Source organism: Colias croceus, chromosome 21 (assembly GCF_905220415.1).
Source record: "Colias croceus chromosome 21, ilColCroc2.1".
Lineage (NCBI taxonomy): Eukaryota > Metazoa > Arthropoda > Insecta > Lepidoptera > Pieridae > Colias > Colias croceus.
Window position 1 is genome coordinate 7386931 of NC_059557.1, and position 19013 is coordinate 7405943.

At 34.0% G+C, this 19013-nt stretch overlaps 1 protein-coding gene across 1 annotated transcript; it reads left to right on the plus strand.

The window, feature by feature from the left end:
• Positions 1–1774: 1774 nt before the first annotated feature.
• On the plus strand, positions 1775–17943 carry LOC123701428 (nuclear pore complex protein Nup58-like). Its single transcript, XM_045648903.1, has 12 exons — positions 1775–1997; positions 2220–2647; positions 3227–3328; positions 4173–4307; positions 6458–6526; positions 6903–7033; positions 13073–13217; positions 14311–14454; positions 15149–15307; positions 16162–16284; positions 16890–16973; positions 17527–17943. The coding sequence occupies exons 1-12, from the start codon at positions 1918–1920 to the stop codon at positions 17640–17642; spliced, it is 1716 nt and encodes a 571-aa protein (XP_045504859.1). The 5' UTR covers positions 1775–1917; the 3' UTR covers positions 17643–17943.
• Positions 17944–19013: the final 1070 nt, after the last annotated feature.

Below are 19013 nucleotides of genomic sequence, written 5' to 3' on the forward strand. Positions count from 1 at the left end.
ATTGTTAGATTTAAAATAAACAATCAATAAAACATATTTTAATGCTATATTTTGTATTATTCGCATATTTTTCAACTGACCCCAATCACTGTTTCAACCGCCCCTGGTATGGGGACGGTTGAAACAAATCGGATTTATTTTTTTAATTTGATCTATTTTAAAAAATAATACACATGGAACTAAAATCATAGCGCCTATTAGTAGACAGATACATGCTCTTTTATTTAACGTATATTTTTCATCGCTCGGGTTATAAACAGCAAAGTTATGGTCGTTTTAAGTGAAATTGTTTCAACCGTACCCAGTCTACCCTATGATGTATCTACTTCTTACACTCATGCGCATTATAGAACATAATGCGCATAAGAATGATGAATTTCTTTGTTTTAAAGCAGTGAGTGGTTAAATTTTCAACTGACTCTGTAAAGATTTTTGTTTATTATCCATCACATCTAATATTCTAAATTAAAAGAAGAACTTCATTTTTCTCTTTGGGAGAACTAAATAAATTACCTTCAAGCTTTTCAGCAAGTTTTTCACATACCTAAACCTATATTTAATAACGAGCGGGTGGGTTAGGTATATGAATTAATTAAAATTTAATTTTGTTAATATTAATATAAGTACTTAATCAATTAGGTGGTAACGACAATGACCTATTATACTAGGGTAACGATAATTATATTACTGGATTTTTGAAAGGTAGCAAATAGCAATTAGAAAATTAACTACCTAGTCGTGCTACTGCTGCGCGATTTTACCCGCATAACTACCTACCTACTTGCTGCCAACTTTTTACGGTTAACCTATAAATACAAATCTTTAAAAAAATCATTAAAAACAAATACTTTGTGGAATTGAGCAGTGGGATCTTAGGCTATGAAGTAGTGAAGTTGAAAATAACAATTTTTAATATCTAAGTAACAAATATTCGGAATACTGCCATCTAGTAGTGAGTATATGTACTGCAAAATCCACTAAAACTATATATACCTAGTTAGTTAGGAACTTGTTCAAAAGATGGCGCTTTTACAAAAATAATTTCATGCACTTGCCATGTACAGCATGCAATACACGTTAAACTTAAAAATAATACCTAATAGAAATAGTAGTAGTAGACTGTAGAACAGTGGGTACCTGATGATCCATGGTTATACGATTTATAGAAAATAAAACACATTCTTCATTTCCCATATCTTATGTTGTCATCTAATCAACAGAAACTCCAGAATAATTAATAATTTCGGCCTTACTTGTGTAACCTGATTTTATTGCAAGATTTCCCGTAGGCAGCTTTTTGTACAACTGTTCCTTTGTCTTCTGTGGTGGACGTATGTATATTTTTCTGTCTGGTGGAGGATAATGTAGTGGATGCCAGGTTAATTCTAACATCGTTGGTGTTGTTTTGTAAACTGCCTTACACGAACGAATTAAACAACCACCGTTTGCTAAGAAATTCATGATGATAAAAATATTGTTTTAGATTTATTTCAATTTTGAAACTATACGAACAAATCCTTCAAACTTCAAATATTTTTAACTGACATTGGATTGAAATTTGAAGGTAAGTTTGAAGCACTTTTTTATCACATAGAAGACGATTGTGTTTAAAAAAATAATTATAAAAAGTAATATGCATGTAAATTACTTTTTTAAATTGTAATAAACAAGTAAAAAACATATTCTGCTAGGTATTTTTATAATGTTTTTGCAGCTGGTAACTGGCAAAAATTTGTGACCGTTTGACGACTTTGACAGATGAGTGAGTGATGACTTTTAGCGGGTATTGCACCTTTTCGAAGCTAAAAAGTTTAGAAAAATGTTGATATGATTTTTATTTAATTAGAATAATTACTTATTTAATCGTTTAACAGAAAGTGTTTTACTATTAGTGTCTAAAAACTATAACTTGTGAAAATGTCGTTTTCATTCGGTACACCGTCAAGTGCTCCCGCAACCACTGGTTTATCTGGTGGTTTTAATTTTGGAGCAAACAAGTAAGTTCTAAAAAAAAGTAACTACCTATTTCAAATTTAGAATTTACAATTTAGCATTTGCCTAAAAAGTTTTATAATTCTACTAGGTACATAGGTAACCTCTTTTCTGCAAACTTATTGATAGTCTGATAGTCTTTTGGATTTTGTCAATAAAAAGTCAATGTCACGTTTGTTGCTGTACCTTTATATGCATGTATTTCAATAAATTTATGACTATTTCAGACCAGCAACTCCCGGTTTCGGGTTAGGAGCTACATCTCAGCCTTCAACTGGTTTGTTTGGCACGCCTGCGACATCGGCGCCTGCGTTTGGCACTACTACACCCGCTTTCGGGTCGTCGTTTGGCGCGACATCAACTGCCCCTACGTTTGGGGCAAGTGCTACACCAGCATTTGGGGCCACAGCGACACCAGCTTTTGGCGCTACTTCAGCAGCACCTGCTTTTGGCGCCACTTCTGCGGCCCCTGCTTTCGGGGCAACATCTACTGCCCCTGCATTTGGTGCAGCATCAACTGCCCCCACTTTTGGGGCTACTTCAACACCAGCGTTTGGCGCAACTTCAACACCTGCGTTTGGGGCAACATCAACTGCTCCAGCATTTGGAACAGCTGCTCCCACTTTCGGTGCTAGCTCTGCAGCACCTGCATTTGGTATTTTGTTTATGTTATAATGTTTAAAGTTACTAATGTTACTAATGATATAAACAATACTGTAGCTTTTTTTATAGCACACAGAGATCTTACAATTTTAACAGTAATTTGCAATATCACTACATAGTATGTATAAAACAAAGTCTCTTTCTCTGTCCCTATGTCCCTTTGTATGTTTAAAACAAAGCGGGCGAAGCAGCCTGCAGCAGCGGGCAGTAAGCTAGTTCATAATATTACACATCACTACATAGTATAAACCAATGTCACTTGCTGCTGTATGTATGTGTTGTCCCTACATATGATTGAATCTTTAAAGCTATGCAAATTTATTATAATGACTTAATTGAGTAGATAGAGCGGTTTACAAGGAAGGTTTTAGTAATTTGTAATGTTTTAAACAAAGACCGCAAATCTCCAGGAAAATAACTATTTAAATCCATTTTTTATACAGTGATTCTCGAGGAAGGTATAAATAATTGGTAAATTTTTTTAATATGGTGGTCATCAAACTACATAGTTCAATAAATCATATATAATTAATGTAATTGATATAAAACACAACTAAATTTTATATCAAAGGTACAACAACACCAGCATTTGGTGCGGGAAATACATCATTTGGAACTGGTTTAGGCACTGGAGGCCTGAACTTTGGAGCTACGACCACTTCTGCTTCTACAGGTAATTTGACTAATCTATATACTTCTATTATAAAGCTGAAGAGTTTGTTTGTTTGAACGCGCTAATCTCGGGAACTACTGATCCGATTTGAAAAATAATTTCAGTATTAGATAGCCCATTTACCGAGGATATAGGCTATATATCATCTCGCTAAGACCGACACAAGTAAAACCGCAGAGCACAGCTGTTATAAACTTTCTCAGTGATAAAAATATATTTCTAAGTAGGGTTTCGCCCGTGGTTTCAAAGCCTTTCAATAGCTTTTGTGCCACAAGCTACTCTATAGTAAATCTAAGTAAGCTAAGTATAATCGAAACCTATATAATAAGTTGATATGAGATTTTTATTTAACAAGTAAGATGACTATGAAATATGTTTAGGTGCAAGATAATTTTGAAGAAACTAACATTCTAATCTAGTTTAATTTTGACTTGAGTAAAGTAACTTAATAAAAAAAATTGCGGCTTTACTGTTTCATATAAGTAAAATGCAAAACTACATTGAATATTTATACTTTGCAGTAAATTTACACTAATTAAGAGATTTTAATTAGGATTGTTTACAAAATGTATTAATTAGTAAGAAATAACTGATAGATACAATTATTTCTACACTAATATTATAAAGAGGAAAACTTTGTTTGTTTGATTGTAATGAATAGGCTCATAAACTACTGGACCGATTTTGATGAAATTTGGCACAGACAATCTTTAGACCCTGAGAAAGACCATAGGCTACCTTTTATTGCGAAATATGTACCACGGGTGAAGCCGGGGCGGACCGCTAGTCTAATATAAGTAAAAAAAAAACAAACCTGATTATAAACATAAACATTTAATTCCAGGATTATCATTTGGTACAACCACAACAACAAGTACAGGGTTGGGAGGGCTCGGTGGTTTTGGGTTTGGTGCGGCTACCACCGCTCAGTCTGGTTTGGGATTATTTGCGTCAACTACCACTACCAGCAGTAGTTTTGGTGAGCAACTAATAATTAACTAACTACGTATAAAAAAAATCTATACTAATATTATAAAGCTGAAGTTTGTTTGTTTTAACGCGCTAATCTCGGGAACTACTGGTCCTATTTGAAAAATTCTTTCGGTGTTAGATAGCCCATTTATCGAGGAAGGTTATATTTCATCACGCTACGACCAACAGGGGTGGAGCCATGAGGGTGAAACCGCGCGGAGAAGCTAGTTAAGTAATAAAATGAAACAAAGTTGCTGTCTGCAACTTTGAAACTGATTTGCATGAAGTTTTATTTTGATAGATAGAGCGATTTGCGGTAAAGGTTTTAGTATCAAATTTTTGAGGTTATAGACAAAGCGGGTGAAGCAGCTCGTGAAAAAAGCTAGTTAAGAGTCGTTCTATCCTATATGAATTCCATAATGAAGATGGGATAGGATTATTATTGGTGTGAGAAGTAAATTGTTAATTTTATTCTCTTTAGGGCCGATTTTTCAATCCTTGGTTAAAATTTATCCGTCCAATAAAGTATTACACGAACATATTAAAATGTCACCTGTAACTGTCAAATAATGAAAATTACAATACATTTTTGAAATGGTAGTTTAATACGTTACTCAATGAATAAGTTTTAACCAAGGATTGAAATATCAGCCCTTATTATGAATAATAGATTCATCAGAGTTAAACAAACTCTAGTGAGATTTACAAAGCACATTTTCTACTTAGTAAGGTCAAGTTTGACTTTTCTTCAGTTTTTCTCTATCATATTGCACCTTCATAATAAGATTTAATTATTTTTACAGTGCAATGAATCCTAATTCCTCGTTTCCTTACATACCCATAACACAGACGTTTCAAATGCTACCACAAGTAAATGCACTTAGCCCAATCTTACATAATCAAAATATAGACGCAAGTTATACTTTGAAATCGGCAAGAAGGGATTGCTATCCTATGGTAACTCCAACATGTGAGTGCCGTCTTATTTCCTAATGGGCCCTCTTCACAATAGGCAGTTTTGAGCGAGTAGGATTATCACGATAGTATTTAAACGGCCTAAATGTCTATGATCGGACGTCATTAAACACGTTTATTCATACTTGCAATATTGGCGGCAAACTCGACGATCATATTTTGGACATTGTGTAGAGGACCCATCATACTAATATTATAAATGCGAAAGTTTGTGAGGATGTGTGTGTTTGTTTGTTACTCTTTCACGCAAATACTACTGAACTGATTACAATGAAATTTAGCACACATATAGAGGGTAACTTGGATTAACACATAGGATAGGTTTCATCCCGGAAATCCCACGGGAACGGGAACTATGCGGGTGTTTCTTTGAAAATGCGGGCGAAGCCGTGGGCGGAAAACTAGTTATAATAATAATCTAAAGTAAAAACCAAAATTCTTTTCGGTTAAATTCATTTCAAGTAGTTGTTTTGCGAATAAGATATTTGAACAAGAAGAATCTCTCATGGAAATGTAATTTTTTTAGCAGTTTTTGTGTGCTTTTTGTATAAATAAATACAAAATAAAATGTTCAGTACATTCATACTAATAACATAGATCAATGATTGTTATTCTTGAAACGACATATTTTTCAGGTAAAAAAATAGAAACAATTAATGAATTTCAAGGCGAAAATTTATCAGTAACAGGTACAGATAATGCGCAATTTAATGAAATATTTATATGTAGGTTGTTAATAAAATAAAAATAATGTATTAATTTTTAAATTGTTATAGTCATAGAAAGTAATTAGACTTACAAAAAAGGGCGTACGTGCCGAGCACACCTGTCAGAAGTGAAACTTCTGTGGCAAGATTCAAAGGTACCAAAATCGTGACGTGACGTTATTGCCATGACGCCACCTTAAAATTTAACTCTCAGCGCGCCTAAAGAAATTTCACTTCAATATACATAGTATACTGTTAATATTTACAAGTGCATTTAGTGGTGGTATATGTATAAAACCTTAATCCTTTACCAAACCTAATATCCTGTTACCTGGTAGTTTAATCCTGTTTAATATTTAATTTAGAAATAAATATGTCAATTATTCCTTGTTTCTAGAGACTTATAATAACATCTTTATTTCCTATAAATTCTATATATTTAATTTGTATAAATTTAAGTTTATTGTTTTTACAGCCACACCGAGTTTGGGTTTGGGTGGATCGGTGCCCACGAGTGGTGCAACTGGCGCTGCTGATGGAAAAAGTGAGTTGTTTTTTTTAACACACATACACACACATACACACACTCACTCACTCTCTCTCTCTCTCTCTCTCTCTCTCTCTCTCTGTCTCACACGCAGAAAGGGTTAAATCTGTAACTGTTTTTTTTCTATTGCTGCTATAACAACAAATACTAAAAATATTAATAAACTAAAGGAAAACTTTTTTTTTGCTCAATATTGAATATATTTAAGTTGTAAAAACACGTTTTTATGCAAGTTTTTGCGCGTTATTGACGACATCTATTTTCAAATGAAGGAATAATTAATTACATATTTTCAAGTTCATGCAAAAATACAAAAACGCTTCAGTCCATTTTATTATGTACCACGTGTTTTATAATTTGTTTGTGTTTATAGGTGAACCTCCGAAACAGACTAAACTGCCAAATGAAATAGGTACTACAGTGGAATCCTTCAAGGAGTTTGTTAAAAAGCAAAAATCTCTAAGTTCCGATATCATGAGGGTTTCTATTAAGCCATTACAGAAGGTATGTAACATTGATGTTTAGTATTATGGCATTCAAATGTTTTATAAAGTACTAGGTTTCCGCCCGCGACTTCGCCCGCGCAAATTAAAGAAAAACCCACATAGTTCCCGTTCCCGTGGGATTTCCGGGATTGCGCCATTTTCCCGGGGTAAAAAGTAGCCTATGTCCTTCGTCGGGTATCAAAATATCTCCATACCAAATTTCATGAAAATTGGTTCAGTAGTTTAGGCGTGATTGAGTAACAGACAGACAGACAGAGTTACTTTCGCATTTATAATATTAGTAAGGATGTATGTATATTTTCTCTAGAAAAAAAATGACTTGTCGGATTTTTGTTAGTGGTGTCAATAGATTCGTCTTAGTCGTGAGAGTGATACTGGGTACATCAAAATTAAAAGTAGTAAAATTAAGCATGTTGGCACTAAACAATTTGTTTCCTTGCTATTGCCAAATGTACAATTTCTAATAGGTTTCCGCGACGCTCGAGTAAGAGCAGTGGTGGCTCAGTGGTGAGACCTTAGACTTCGAATCGATAAGTCCGTGGTTCGAGACCAGGCGAGCGCGTAGGAAATAAATTGATTTTTCAATTTATCTGCGCATGTTGTAACATCACCGCTGCTCGAACGGTGAAGGAAAACATCGTGAGGAAACCGACATGTCGAAGAATTAAAAAGTTCGACGACATATTGTGTCATCCGCCAACACGCACTTGGCCAGCGTAGTGGATTATGGCCTGTACCCTCATAGGAGGCCCGTGTCCCAGCAGTGGGAACGTATATGGGCTGATGATGATGATGATGATGATGACGCTCGAGTAGATCTTAGTATGATAGCATCTACATATGTAAAGGTTTTTTTTTACTCTGAGCATCAACAGCGTATACAAACAAGACAATATACTTATATATTATATACTAGCTGTTGCCCGCGACTTCGTCCGCGATTAGGTCGTATTTCGTCATTCGTAGTTTAAAAAAAAATACGTGACAATTTATTTTAAAATGTTCTTAATTATAGTCTCTTATAAATTTAACTACATTAAAATTGAACACTGATAAGAAAATCTTAAAATCTGAAGAAAACATGAATGAATGTGATTTAAATTCTACATTACTTAGTAGTTAGTATCAAATAATAATCTAAATTAAATGTAGATTAACAGTTTGAGCACACCATTATAGAACATGTACCTAAGTACATATTAAATTACGTTAGTTTACATAGTAACTTTACTAAAAACACGATGAATATATTTCGCGCTCGGTACCACAAACTAAGCATGTTTGTGGTACGTTGCCCGCGTCACTTGACCCCCCGCGAGTTCCCCTCCGTTGCTATGCGAAAATACATTCGTCGCCCTACTGTAGGAAAAATTGTAATACTGTGGCCTGGGCGTTATAACACGTCCAGGGAGTTCCTGAGTGCCGATATCACCATCTTGAGGAAAAGCTTCTAATGTCGATTTAAAACTGCATACACACGAATTAACCTGTTCTAAAATTGTGAAATGAGTTCAGTTTTAAATTTGAGAAATATTGATTTCTTGTATTCCACTATTCGTTGTAGTCGAATACAAAATATATTTAAACAAACTTAGGTTGGCCTTCAGGCAAAAGGGATCCTATCAAAAGGTAAACTTGACCTTGTATCTTAAAAGTAAGCATGAACAGACCTTCTGATAATTATTGAGCACCAAAGGATCATCAAAGGTTCCGGTGTATCTTCAAACGAAAGCCGACTCCTTACTACACTTTAAAGCATTACAAAAAGAACATACTACGTTAATATCGCCTATACAGAAGATGATCTGTAATCAATTGTGTGAGCAAACCCACTTTTATATTTGTCAGACTACACCACCGAATTCGTAGATTGTTTACCTCATGACGAAATCTGTCTGCAGTAAGACGGGCCTCTCGCTATTCGTACGTTTCCAGAGACCGAATAGTTTCAATTCTTAATCTTTCATTAAACAAACTTATTAATCGTTCTTGTCTCATATAATTGTAATATTCGCGTCCCTACTCTAGTCATTGCTTATGCTCATGTTCATCTTCAAGAGATCGAATAATATTATGATGCACCCTATCATTTGTCAAACGGTCTTCATATTGAGCAAAGTTTCAGATTCTCGAGATAAAATATGACTGTCGTGATCAGTAGTGAGACGTAATTCCCTCTCAGTGAGAGTTTCGGTCTCACGGGATAGTACAATATGCCGTTTGCGATCAGCTGTGAGACGTCATACCCTCTCAGTGAAGGTTTCGGTCTCACGGGATAGTAGGGGAGACCGGGTTTGGTTGTCTCACGGGTTGGTTGTCACAGCCAGCGGTCTTAATACAAAACTGAACTATCGAATAAGTCTGTTGACCAGCGTGGCAAGAGCGATACAGTGACAACGCTGTCCCCACTTCGCGTCAGACCGCCCCGATCTGCCGTGAGGGCCTCACACGTGTTTATTGTTTTCGCACAGATTTTTTATGATATTATGAGGACCGAATATTATGCTCCTCATAACACACTGTGAACGAAACGACAGTGCGGTTTAATTCAATGCCAACACCATCAGAAAAAAGGATTATTTTTAATTGTGAAAAAATATATTATGATTTACACTATTAACACTCTTTTAACATAAAATATAAGTCTGTGAGTGTGTTAAAATAAATCCAGCTAATTACACATCAAACTTATGTTTATAATTTGGTATACGACATAAAAATATATTAATTGTCAAGCAATAATAATACAGATAAATACTGAACATAAGTATAATAGATATTAAGTAGTATTAGTTAAAATATACTTTGACTACTTTGACTGTTAGTCAAAGTTTATTTTTACTAACAACATGTAAATGAAGAAGAAATAATAATTACCAACGAACTTACCTTTTCTATAATACTTAACACGGCACATTTTTAAAATTATCTTGCTCAACTCTACTCAAAAATTGGAGGGTTTTGTTGGAACTTTAATATGTAAAAACTATGATATGTATATCTAAACTACGATACAATTTGCATGCGGAAATGCTCATTAAAATTGTGAATCTAAAGAATAACTAACAACATACTATTCAATTTTATTGAGCTGATGAATATCTTTTGCCTGGAAGAAATCACCGTCACCTAATAAATATAATGTGTTTTCTTATAAAACCGTTACATAATTTATTTTATCTACAATACTGAAAATGATACATTTATAAAATATAAAACATATTTTTTATTTTTATTTTTATTTATTAATACTTTATTGCTCTTAGAATCATTACAAAAAGACTTAATCTAAGGATACATTACAACAATTGGCGGTCTTATCGCTATGCAGCGATTTCTTCCAGACAACCGGACGTACGAGGAGAAATTAAATTAGAGGAAAGGTGAAGGGTAGAGCATAAATATATATTTATAAAAGAAATAAATAAAGACTAAATAAATTACCTGCGTAAAGATATATCCATATAATATATAATAGATACAATATTATATAATATATAATAGATATATATTATGTAAAATGATTAAAAATAAATAAATGAAGCAACTACGATTCAAAGAAAACATCTTTTTCAGTGTGAAAATGCTCTTAGCAATCCTGGATGATGAACTGTATATCATGTACTCTGATCCCAGTATGGTCGGTACCTCGATAGCCATAACGATAAATATTATAATCAGATAACCTAACCCAAAGTCAAAATAAAAACATTACTTGTAAAGTTGTGAGTGCAAAATTTACGTTTCATTTGGCAATAACATTTTTTTCGGTACTAAAACGTAGTAGTTTGATATATGGTTGGCTGCCCCTCCTCTCCTTCCTGAAGAATATTCTCCAAAATTTCCCGAGATACTTCCAATGATTGAACCATTGGACGTTGGACATTAACTTCAGTCAAAAATTGACGAAGCGGATGATTACTAATTTCCACTTAATCCTCGCTGCTACTATCTTTATCATCAAATCATCAATTTTCAAGTGGTGTAGTAAAAATATCAGCAGAAATCGTCTTCCAAAGGCGATATAATTTTATGAGCATTGAATCTGTTAATAAAAAAATCTAAAGTTAACTGTAAATCTATAAAAAAAGCTACTTACAAATAAAATTTTATCAAAAACTACTGTTCCCAATGCACCTCAAAATAATAAAAGAATTCATCATTTTATTATTTCATTCTAAAAGTGTAATACCTATAATACCAACAAAAAACATGAATTGCTATCATTATAAAAAATAAATACCTATAAGTAACAACTTACCTTTTGTGGGAACGCATGATGGTGAAAATTCACAAAACACGAAGATTGCATTTGATATTTTTGGTTTTATGGCATTCAATTGCTTTATAAATTAATAAAACTACATACTACATATTACTATAAAAAAAGTCGCTTTCTCTGTCCCTATGTCCCTTTGTATGCTTAAATCTTTAAAACTTGGCAACAGATTTTGATGCAGTTCTTTTAATAGATAGATTGATTCAAGAGGAAGGTTTTAGTATATAATTTATTAGGTTTTAGACAAAGCGGACGAAGCCGCGGGCGGTAAGCTAGTAAATTTATAAAACACGAAGATTTTTAAAATTGTAACTAATGAACACAATCATTAGATTAACTGTAGATAATGGTGTCTAGTTTTAGTTTTTATTTTTTTAAAGTGAGGGTAATAAAAATCTACCCTCACTTTAAAAAAAATGTAGTATATTTATTATTTACACGAAATATATCTTATAGGGAACGGAAGATATGGGTTAAAGAGTTAAATAAATAAATAACATAATTACATATATTTAAATTATTAATTTTTAACATTGTGTTCAGTAGTGTTAACATGTAAATTGATTTGATTTTTACGAAATCTCATAGATGGCGCTGTTACAAAATTAACATTATACAACTAACATTCTTTATACTATGTTTCTCTTCCCAAGTTACTTAAATGGCATAATTTATAGTGTCAATCTAGATATTGTCAAACAACATTTATATATGCGTCATTTGATTATTATTAATTTCCAATATATTTAACGTGTGTTTGATTTTTATAACACTACATAGATGGCGCTGTTTCAAATTTGTCTTTATACTGCTAAGATTCATTTAACTGTTTCTCTGCCCAAATTACGTAAATGACATAGTTTTTATTTTGTAAAGCTAGATAATAGCATGGCTTACTCGAAACCAACATTTAAACATGAGTCTTTAAATTGTACGCTGTCGTAGTACACAGAATAGGTAAGAAAAATAAAGGTTCACAGCTCCTCCCCCGAAGGTGATATCATGATAATATGTATAAACTATCCTCACCCGACCTCTAAGGAATATTCATGCAAAATTTGAAGTAAATCTATGCAGTACTTTCTGAGATTAGCTCGGAAATACATACAGACAAACAGACAAACAGACAAACAGACAAACAGACAAAAATTCTAAAAACTATGTTTTTTGTTTCTATATCGATTATAGATCATGGATCAAGTATTCTTTTAAAAAAATATTCAATGTACAGTTTTGACTTTCCTACGATTTTATTATATGTATAGACTATGTAGTAAGATAAATACATAAAACCAATTATAGGTTTATTTAACAGTTTTATGTGCCATTACAAATTTTACAAACTATAATATTAAAATATTAGGTTCTGACATATACTTAAATAAATCAATATTATATGTAAAGCAAATAAATAAAACAAAATAGTTTTATCCTACTAATATTATAAATGCGAAAGTTTGTGAGGATGTGTGTGTGTGTGTGTGCTTGTTACTCTTTCACGTAAATGCTACTGAACCGATTACAATGAAATTTAGCACACATATAGAGGGTAACTTGGATTAACATATAGGATAGGTTTCATCCTGGAAATTCCACGGGAACGGGAACTATGCGGGTTTTTCTTTGAAAACGCGGACGAAGCCGCGGGCTTAACCCATTGAGCCCCCAGCGGACCACGACACAATAGATTTTCTATTGTGTCTGTGATTCCGGGGGCTGAGTTATTACAGCTAGTTAAAATAAATATTTGGTTTGCAGGTGAGCCGCGAAGCAGAGTGCACGCTACGCGCAGCCCTATCCCTGTGCGGTGAGACTGCCCGATGCAGGGCGCAGTCCCGCCGCCTGCGAGCGTGTGCCGCCGGAGCCCTAGCCGCCGCGGAGACTGCTACTAGGGAGCCCCTCGGTATGGACACACTACATATCTATAAAACTAACCTATACTAATATTATAAAGCTGAAGAGTTTGTTTGTTTGAACGCGCTAATCTCAGGAACGACCGATTTGAAAAATTCTTTCGTTAGATAGCCCATTTATCGAGGAAGGTTATAGCTAGGGAGCCCCTCGGTATGGACATCACTACATATCTATAAAACTAATCTATAACTAATTATAAAGCTGAAGAGTTTGTTTGTTTGAACGCGCTAATCTCAGGAACGATCGGTCCGATTTGAAAAATTCTTTCGTTAGATAGCCCATTTATCGAGGAAGGTTATAGGCTATATTTCATGACGCTACGGGCAACAGGAGTGGAGCCACGGGGGTGAAACCGCGCGGAGTAGCTAGTAATGAATACAATTAGGTCTTTCCCCTTAGGCTGTGTTAACACCAGAGATGTGCGAGGATACGTCATAATAAATGGATGATGGATGTGTTTGTAATGAACCAATAGTATCGCTTCAAACACTAAATGAAGCGATATGATTGCTTACAAACATATTCCTTGCTGAATATTCTCACACATTTTTGTCGGAAAAGCACCTTTAACACCTGTACTATATTAATATTATGTTAATAGAAACAGGTCGCTTTCATACAAGTTGCTTGTGTGTGTGTCTGTATGCTTAACCGATTTGTCTAAAACCTAATAAATTATGAAACTTTTCTCTTCATTCACTCTATCCATTAAAAAGACCCCATCAAAATCTGTTATAAGTTTATAAATTTATAAAGAATAGAATTTAAAAGATTCAAGCATACAGACACAAACGGCGGGAAGCGTCTCTGTCTTATACTAAGTAGTGATAAGTTGTGTTTTAAATTGTTTTTAAGATCTATACATACAATAAAATTAGAATTTTTGTCTATTTTTTGTATGTATGCCTGAGAAATAGTTTAAACTCAAGAAGGACTGCATGGATATTTCAAATTCTGCATGAATTTTACTAACATGTCATAATATAGGCTAAAGACCGATAGACCAATTATAGGAGCGGGCCAATGTGGGGAACAGGTAGTTTCTAATTTATTATGTTTATCAATAAATTATGCTTTTACAGGCTCTGAACTTGAGGGTATAACGCCACCGACGTACGTGAAGGAACTTATTTCGGAATTGGAGCAGCAAATTATAACGTTTCGCCGGCAAATGGACGTCGCTGATAAGCAAATGCAATCCTCACCTAAACTGTTGACTGAACAAGGTATGTGTTGTATGAGGGCTAACGCGCAAGAGCAACTTTTGTATCCGCAACTATTTTGTCTCTCCCATCAACTGTACTCTTTTGTTCCTGTATCAAAAGCGGTGAACAATATTTTTGTATTTATTAAAAATAAAAATTGTTATTTTCGCATCAGACTGAACAAGTTTTGCTATGACGTCATTCCTAAACTCAAACTCAAACATTTATTTATTCAATTAGACTTGTTTTAGAAGCATTTTCGAATTGTCATTACATATTTTTAACAATTACCACCGATTCGGAAAGCAGTATCTAAGGTATGGAGAAGAACCGGCAAGAAATTCCATAGTTGCTCTTTTAAAATCATGACAATATTACAATTTAATTTTACATAATATGTAACTAATATCTAACTACATAATCAATACATAGTATAAAACAAAGTCGTTTTTTCTGTACCCTCGTACCTTTATATGCTTAAATCTTTAAACTACGCAACGGATTTTGATGCGGTTTTATTTAATAGATAGTGTTTCAAGAGGAATGTTTTAGTATATCATATTTTATTGGGTTTTAGGCAGCCGCGGGCTGTAAGCTAGTATATCATAATATGTAGTTAGATATATTATATTATGTCATAGTGTAGCTGGGCTCTGGAGTTTCACATTAGATTACCTTTATATTCTTTAAATTTCATAATAAAACACAATTTCAGAATTAACACTCGGTATACGTCGAATGCACGAGTCGCTAGTCGCGTTGGCCGGTCGATTGCAAGCGGTGCATTCACAAGTAGAAGCCCAAAAAGAACAGTACTTGAATTTGAGGAAATACGTACTAAAGGACCCTACGAATGTCTTCGAGACACAGTCTGGTAAGCTATTTTTTTAATTATTTATTATTCACTAGCGCTCTGGCCCTGGATTCGCTCGTGGTACATGTTTACGTTTTCTCTCTATAAAAACCTTAAATTAAATAGCCTTCCTCGATAAATGGGCTATCTAACACCGAAAGAATTTTTCAAATCGGACCAGTAATTCCCGAGATTAGCGCGTTCAAACAAACAAACTCTTCAGGTTTATAATATTAGTATAGTATAGATTAAAGTTTGGTAATTTATTTATGTACATAAACAGTTGTGTGAGAATGTTATTATAGTCGAGCCAATTTAATAGGCAACATTTGACGTCTATCAATTTTATCTTCGAAGAGATGTAACTTGCATAAAAACATCGATTAAAGTGAATTAATCGATACGGATTTGAAACATTTGTCAATCGAATTTATTAATTTATGATGATTTTTATTCACAAGTAATCAATGCATTCGATTCTAGATGTCAGATTTCGATTTTTAGAGTAACATCTCTGGTATTTAAAAAGAAAAAAGGTTTATTGACACAAAATTGTAGCGACGTCAGTTCTTCAATTCAGAAATTGTTTATTATGTTTAGAATGGTTTATCAGTAAAATGAAATCTTAAAATTACTTGTATTGGTCATTATTATTATAAATATGTAATTGTAATTGAAAAAAGTTAAGCAAATGTGCAGTTCTAACAAAACGAAATATCATGTTATTCTATGTCGTCGTTACTAGGTTACGTTGTTGAATTTTGTTGAACTGTCAAATGTTGCCTATTAATTAAAATTAAAATGTCTCTACTATAAATGTATCGTTTCCAAAAATTGGTTTATAGTGCACAAGTAAATTGTTTGATGTTTTCTAGCAAACGCGAGTCTAGATCAAATACTGCGAGACGCTGAGGGTACAAGAAAGAAGACGAAATCTGGCAACTTTACCGAGGTCGGTCTGAGCAGTGCTGTGCTTTCTGACCCTCGCGCTGCTTTAGGTGAGAATTTAATACATAAATATATAATAGATTTCAAACTCAAAACTCAAATTTATTTATTCAATTAGACTTCGAAAAGCACTTTTGAAACGTCATATTTTTACATTTTTTTAACATTTACCAGCGATTCGGAAAGCAGTATCTATGGAGAAGAACCGACAAGAAACTCCATAGTTGCTCTTTTTAATCATGTCAGTATTACAATTTAACAAAATATGTAACTGTATAACTAATACGTTTTTTACATAATTTTTAAATTTAGCACTACTAAACTCTTGAATAATATGAGGAATTCTGTTGATTACAAAAGAATAGAATTTTATTTATTTATTTTAGTTTTTATTGCCAATTTTACAAGTTTAATTATTATTTAACTAGCTTACCGCCCGCGGCTCCGCCCGCTTTGTCTAAAACCTAATAAATTATATACTTAAACCTTCCTTTTGAATCACTCTATCTATTAAAAAAAAACGCATCAAAATCCGTTGCGTAGCTTTAAAGATTTAAGCATGTTAAGGGACATAGGGACAGAGAAAGCGACTTTGTTTTATACTATGTAGTGATGATCTACAATTCTTACAAATAATTATAAATATTGCCCACAGGAAATATACAACATTTGGCTGGTCCAACTCCATTCACTTACCTCGGCAGCACGCTGTCTACATTCCCTGTTGCAGAGACACCCGGTATGTACCATATGTATTCACTAGCTTTCCACCCGCGGCTTCGCCTGCATTTTCAAAGAAAAACCCGCTTAGTTCCCGTTCCCGAGGGATTTCGGGGATAAAACCTATCCTATGTGTTGATCCAAGTTACTTTTTACATTTCATTGTAATCGTTTAAGTAGTATTTACGTGAAAGAGTAACAAACATACATCCGTCCTCACAAACTTTCGTATTAAAAGCTATTATATATTTATCTTACTAATATTAAAAGTTTGTGAGGATAGATGTGTATCTGTATGTGTATGTTTGTTACTCACACGAAAAAACTACTGAACCGAAATGAAATTTAGCACATTTAAAGAGGGTAACATGAATTAACACATGCGATAGATTTTATCCCAGAAATCCCATGGGAACGGGAACTATGCTGGTTTTTTTCATGAAAACGCGGGCGAAGCCGTGGGTGGAAAGTTAGTTATATTACATATTAGAAAACAACCTGCGTTAAAAATCTATACAGTATTTAAATGCTAAATTTTCGCAAAAATTTTATTAATCACTTAATTATTACAGGTTCGAACTGGCAACCGACACCGCAGACAAACCTCAACGCATCAATGAATACAACCTTTGGGCAAACTGATGCCTTTCAGCTACAGAAGCCTCCGGGGAAACGCGGGAAGCAATGATATTGGCGACCCTAGCTGGGCCGCATACACCGGCCCAAGTAACTGGCCCCAGCGGTTGGCGTTAATAGAGTTGGCACACGAGTAAATAATGTGCAGAGACAAAGCTTCCTAAAAAAATTGGTTGTCTGTAAAGTCGGTTTACTGACGATAGTTGAACGGGACAACGATTGTGCTTCTTGTCGCTCGTTCCGCGCTCTCGCTTGCACTTCAAGCCTTACATGGAACGCCTCAGAGCGAGGTAACGCCGCATGAGTCATGTTTTTTCGGGCGTGCAGCCGGCTATATCGAATTATAAGTCGTTTTCACGTCAAAACGTATGTGTCACGTGGGTGTAGTAGCGGATCCGATGTACGCGGTTGTATGAAGCACTAGCTTTCCGCTCGCGGCTTCGCCTTCGTTTTCATAGAAAAACCCGCATAGTTCCTGTTACCGTGGGATTTCCGAGATAAAACCTATCCTATGTTAATCCAACCCAAAATGAATCCAAACTATATGTGTGAAAAATTTCATTGTAATCGGTTCAGTAGTATTTGCGTGAAAGAGTAACATACATACACATATACACACAAACTTTCGCATTTATAATATTATTAGTAGGATTGTCTCTGTATATTATTTACTCATGTGCTTCTAGTGCCATACGGGCCAGTGATTAGTGCAAGATGTTCAGTGCTAGTGCCAGGTGAAGTGTTTGTTTGTGACCAGTGTTTGTTGGTGTGTAGAAGGCTGTGTGTCAAGTCAAGGTTAGTTGATTTACTGGTAATAGTACTTACTGGTGCCAGCAATATTTGGTGTGCGAACACAAATATTACAGTTGTTACTGCAGAACAAGATATTGTACTATTTTATTATGTGCACACTGGACTATATGTGGTAAACTTCAAACTTGTGAAGTTCAAATAGTTAAGTTCTTATTTGTTTGATTAGTAAATATTGTACTGCATTTTCATAAAGTGTATAAAATCCAAACGTAAACGTAAATTTTTTTATTTGTATTTTTTCTTTGTTAGTTATTCTGATTGTCAGTTGTATTAAGTGTTATTTTTGTGAATAAATGTTTGTCTATTGTCTAAATGTTAGTCAATTGAGATATTGTTGCGTGTAAAATGTACTGATCTGTATAACCTTTATCAATGAAGAAAACTGGAAACAAGTTATAAGAATGCATAATAATATGTTTGAAATATTAACATCTCAGTGTCAATGTAATTATGTATTTGTTTCTCTATTGAAATAGGTAAAAATCATTATATTTTAATTTTTAATTTAGAGCCAGCGCGAAGTTGATCACTTGAATTGAGACATTATTGTTTAGATTAAGAGCTAGCGCGCACGAGCAACTTTGTCTCCGCAACTATTTTGTCTCTCCCA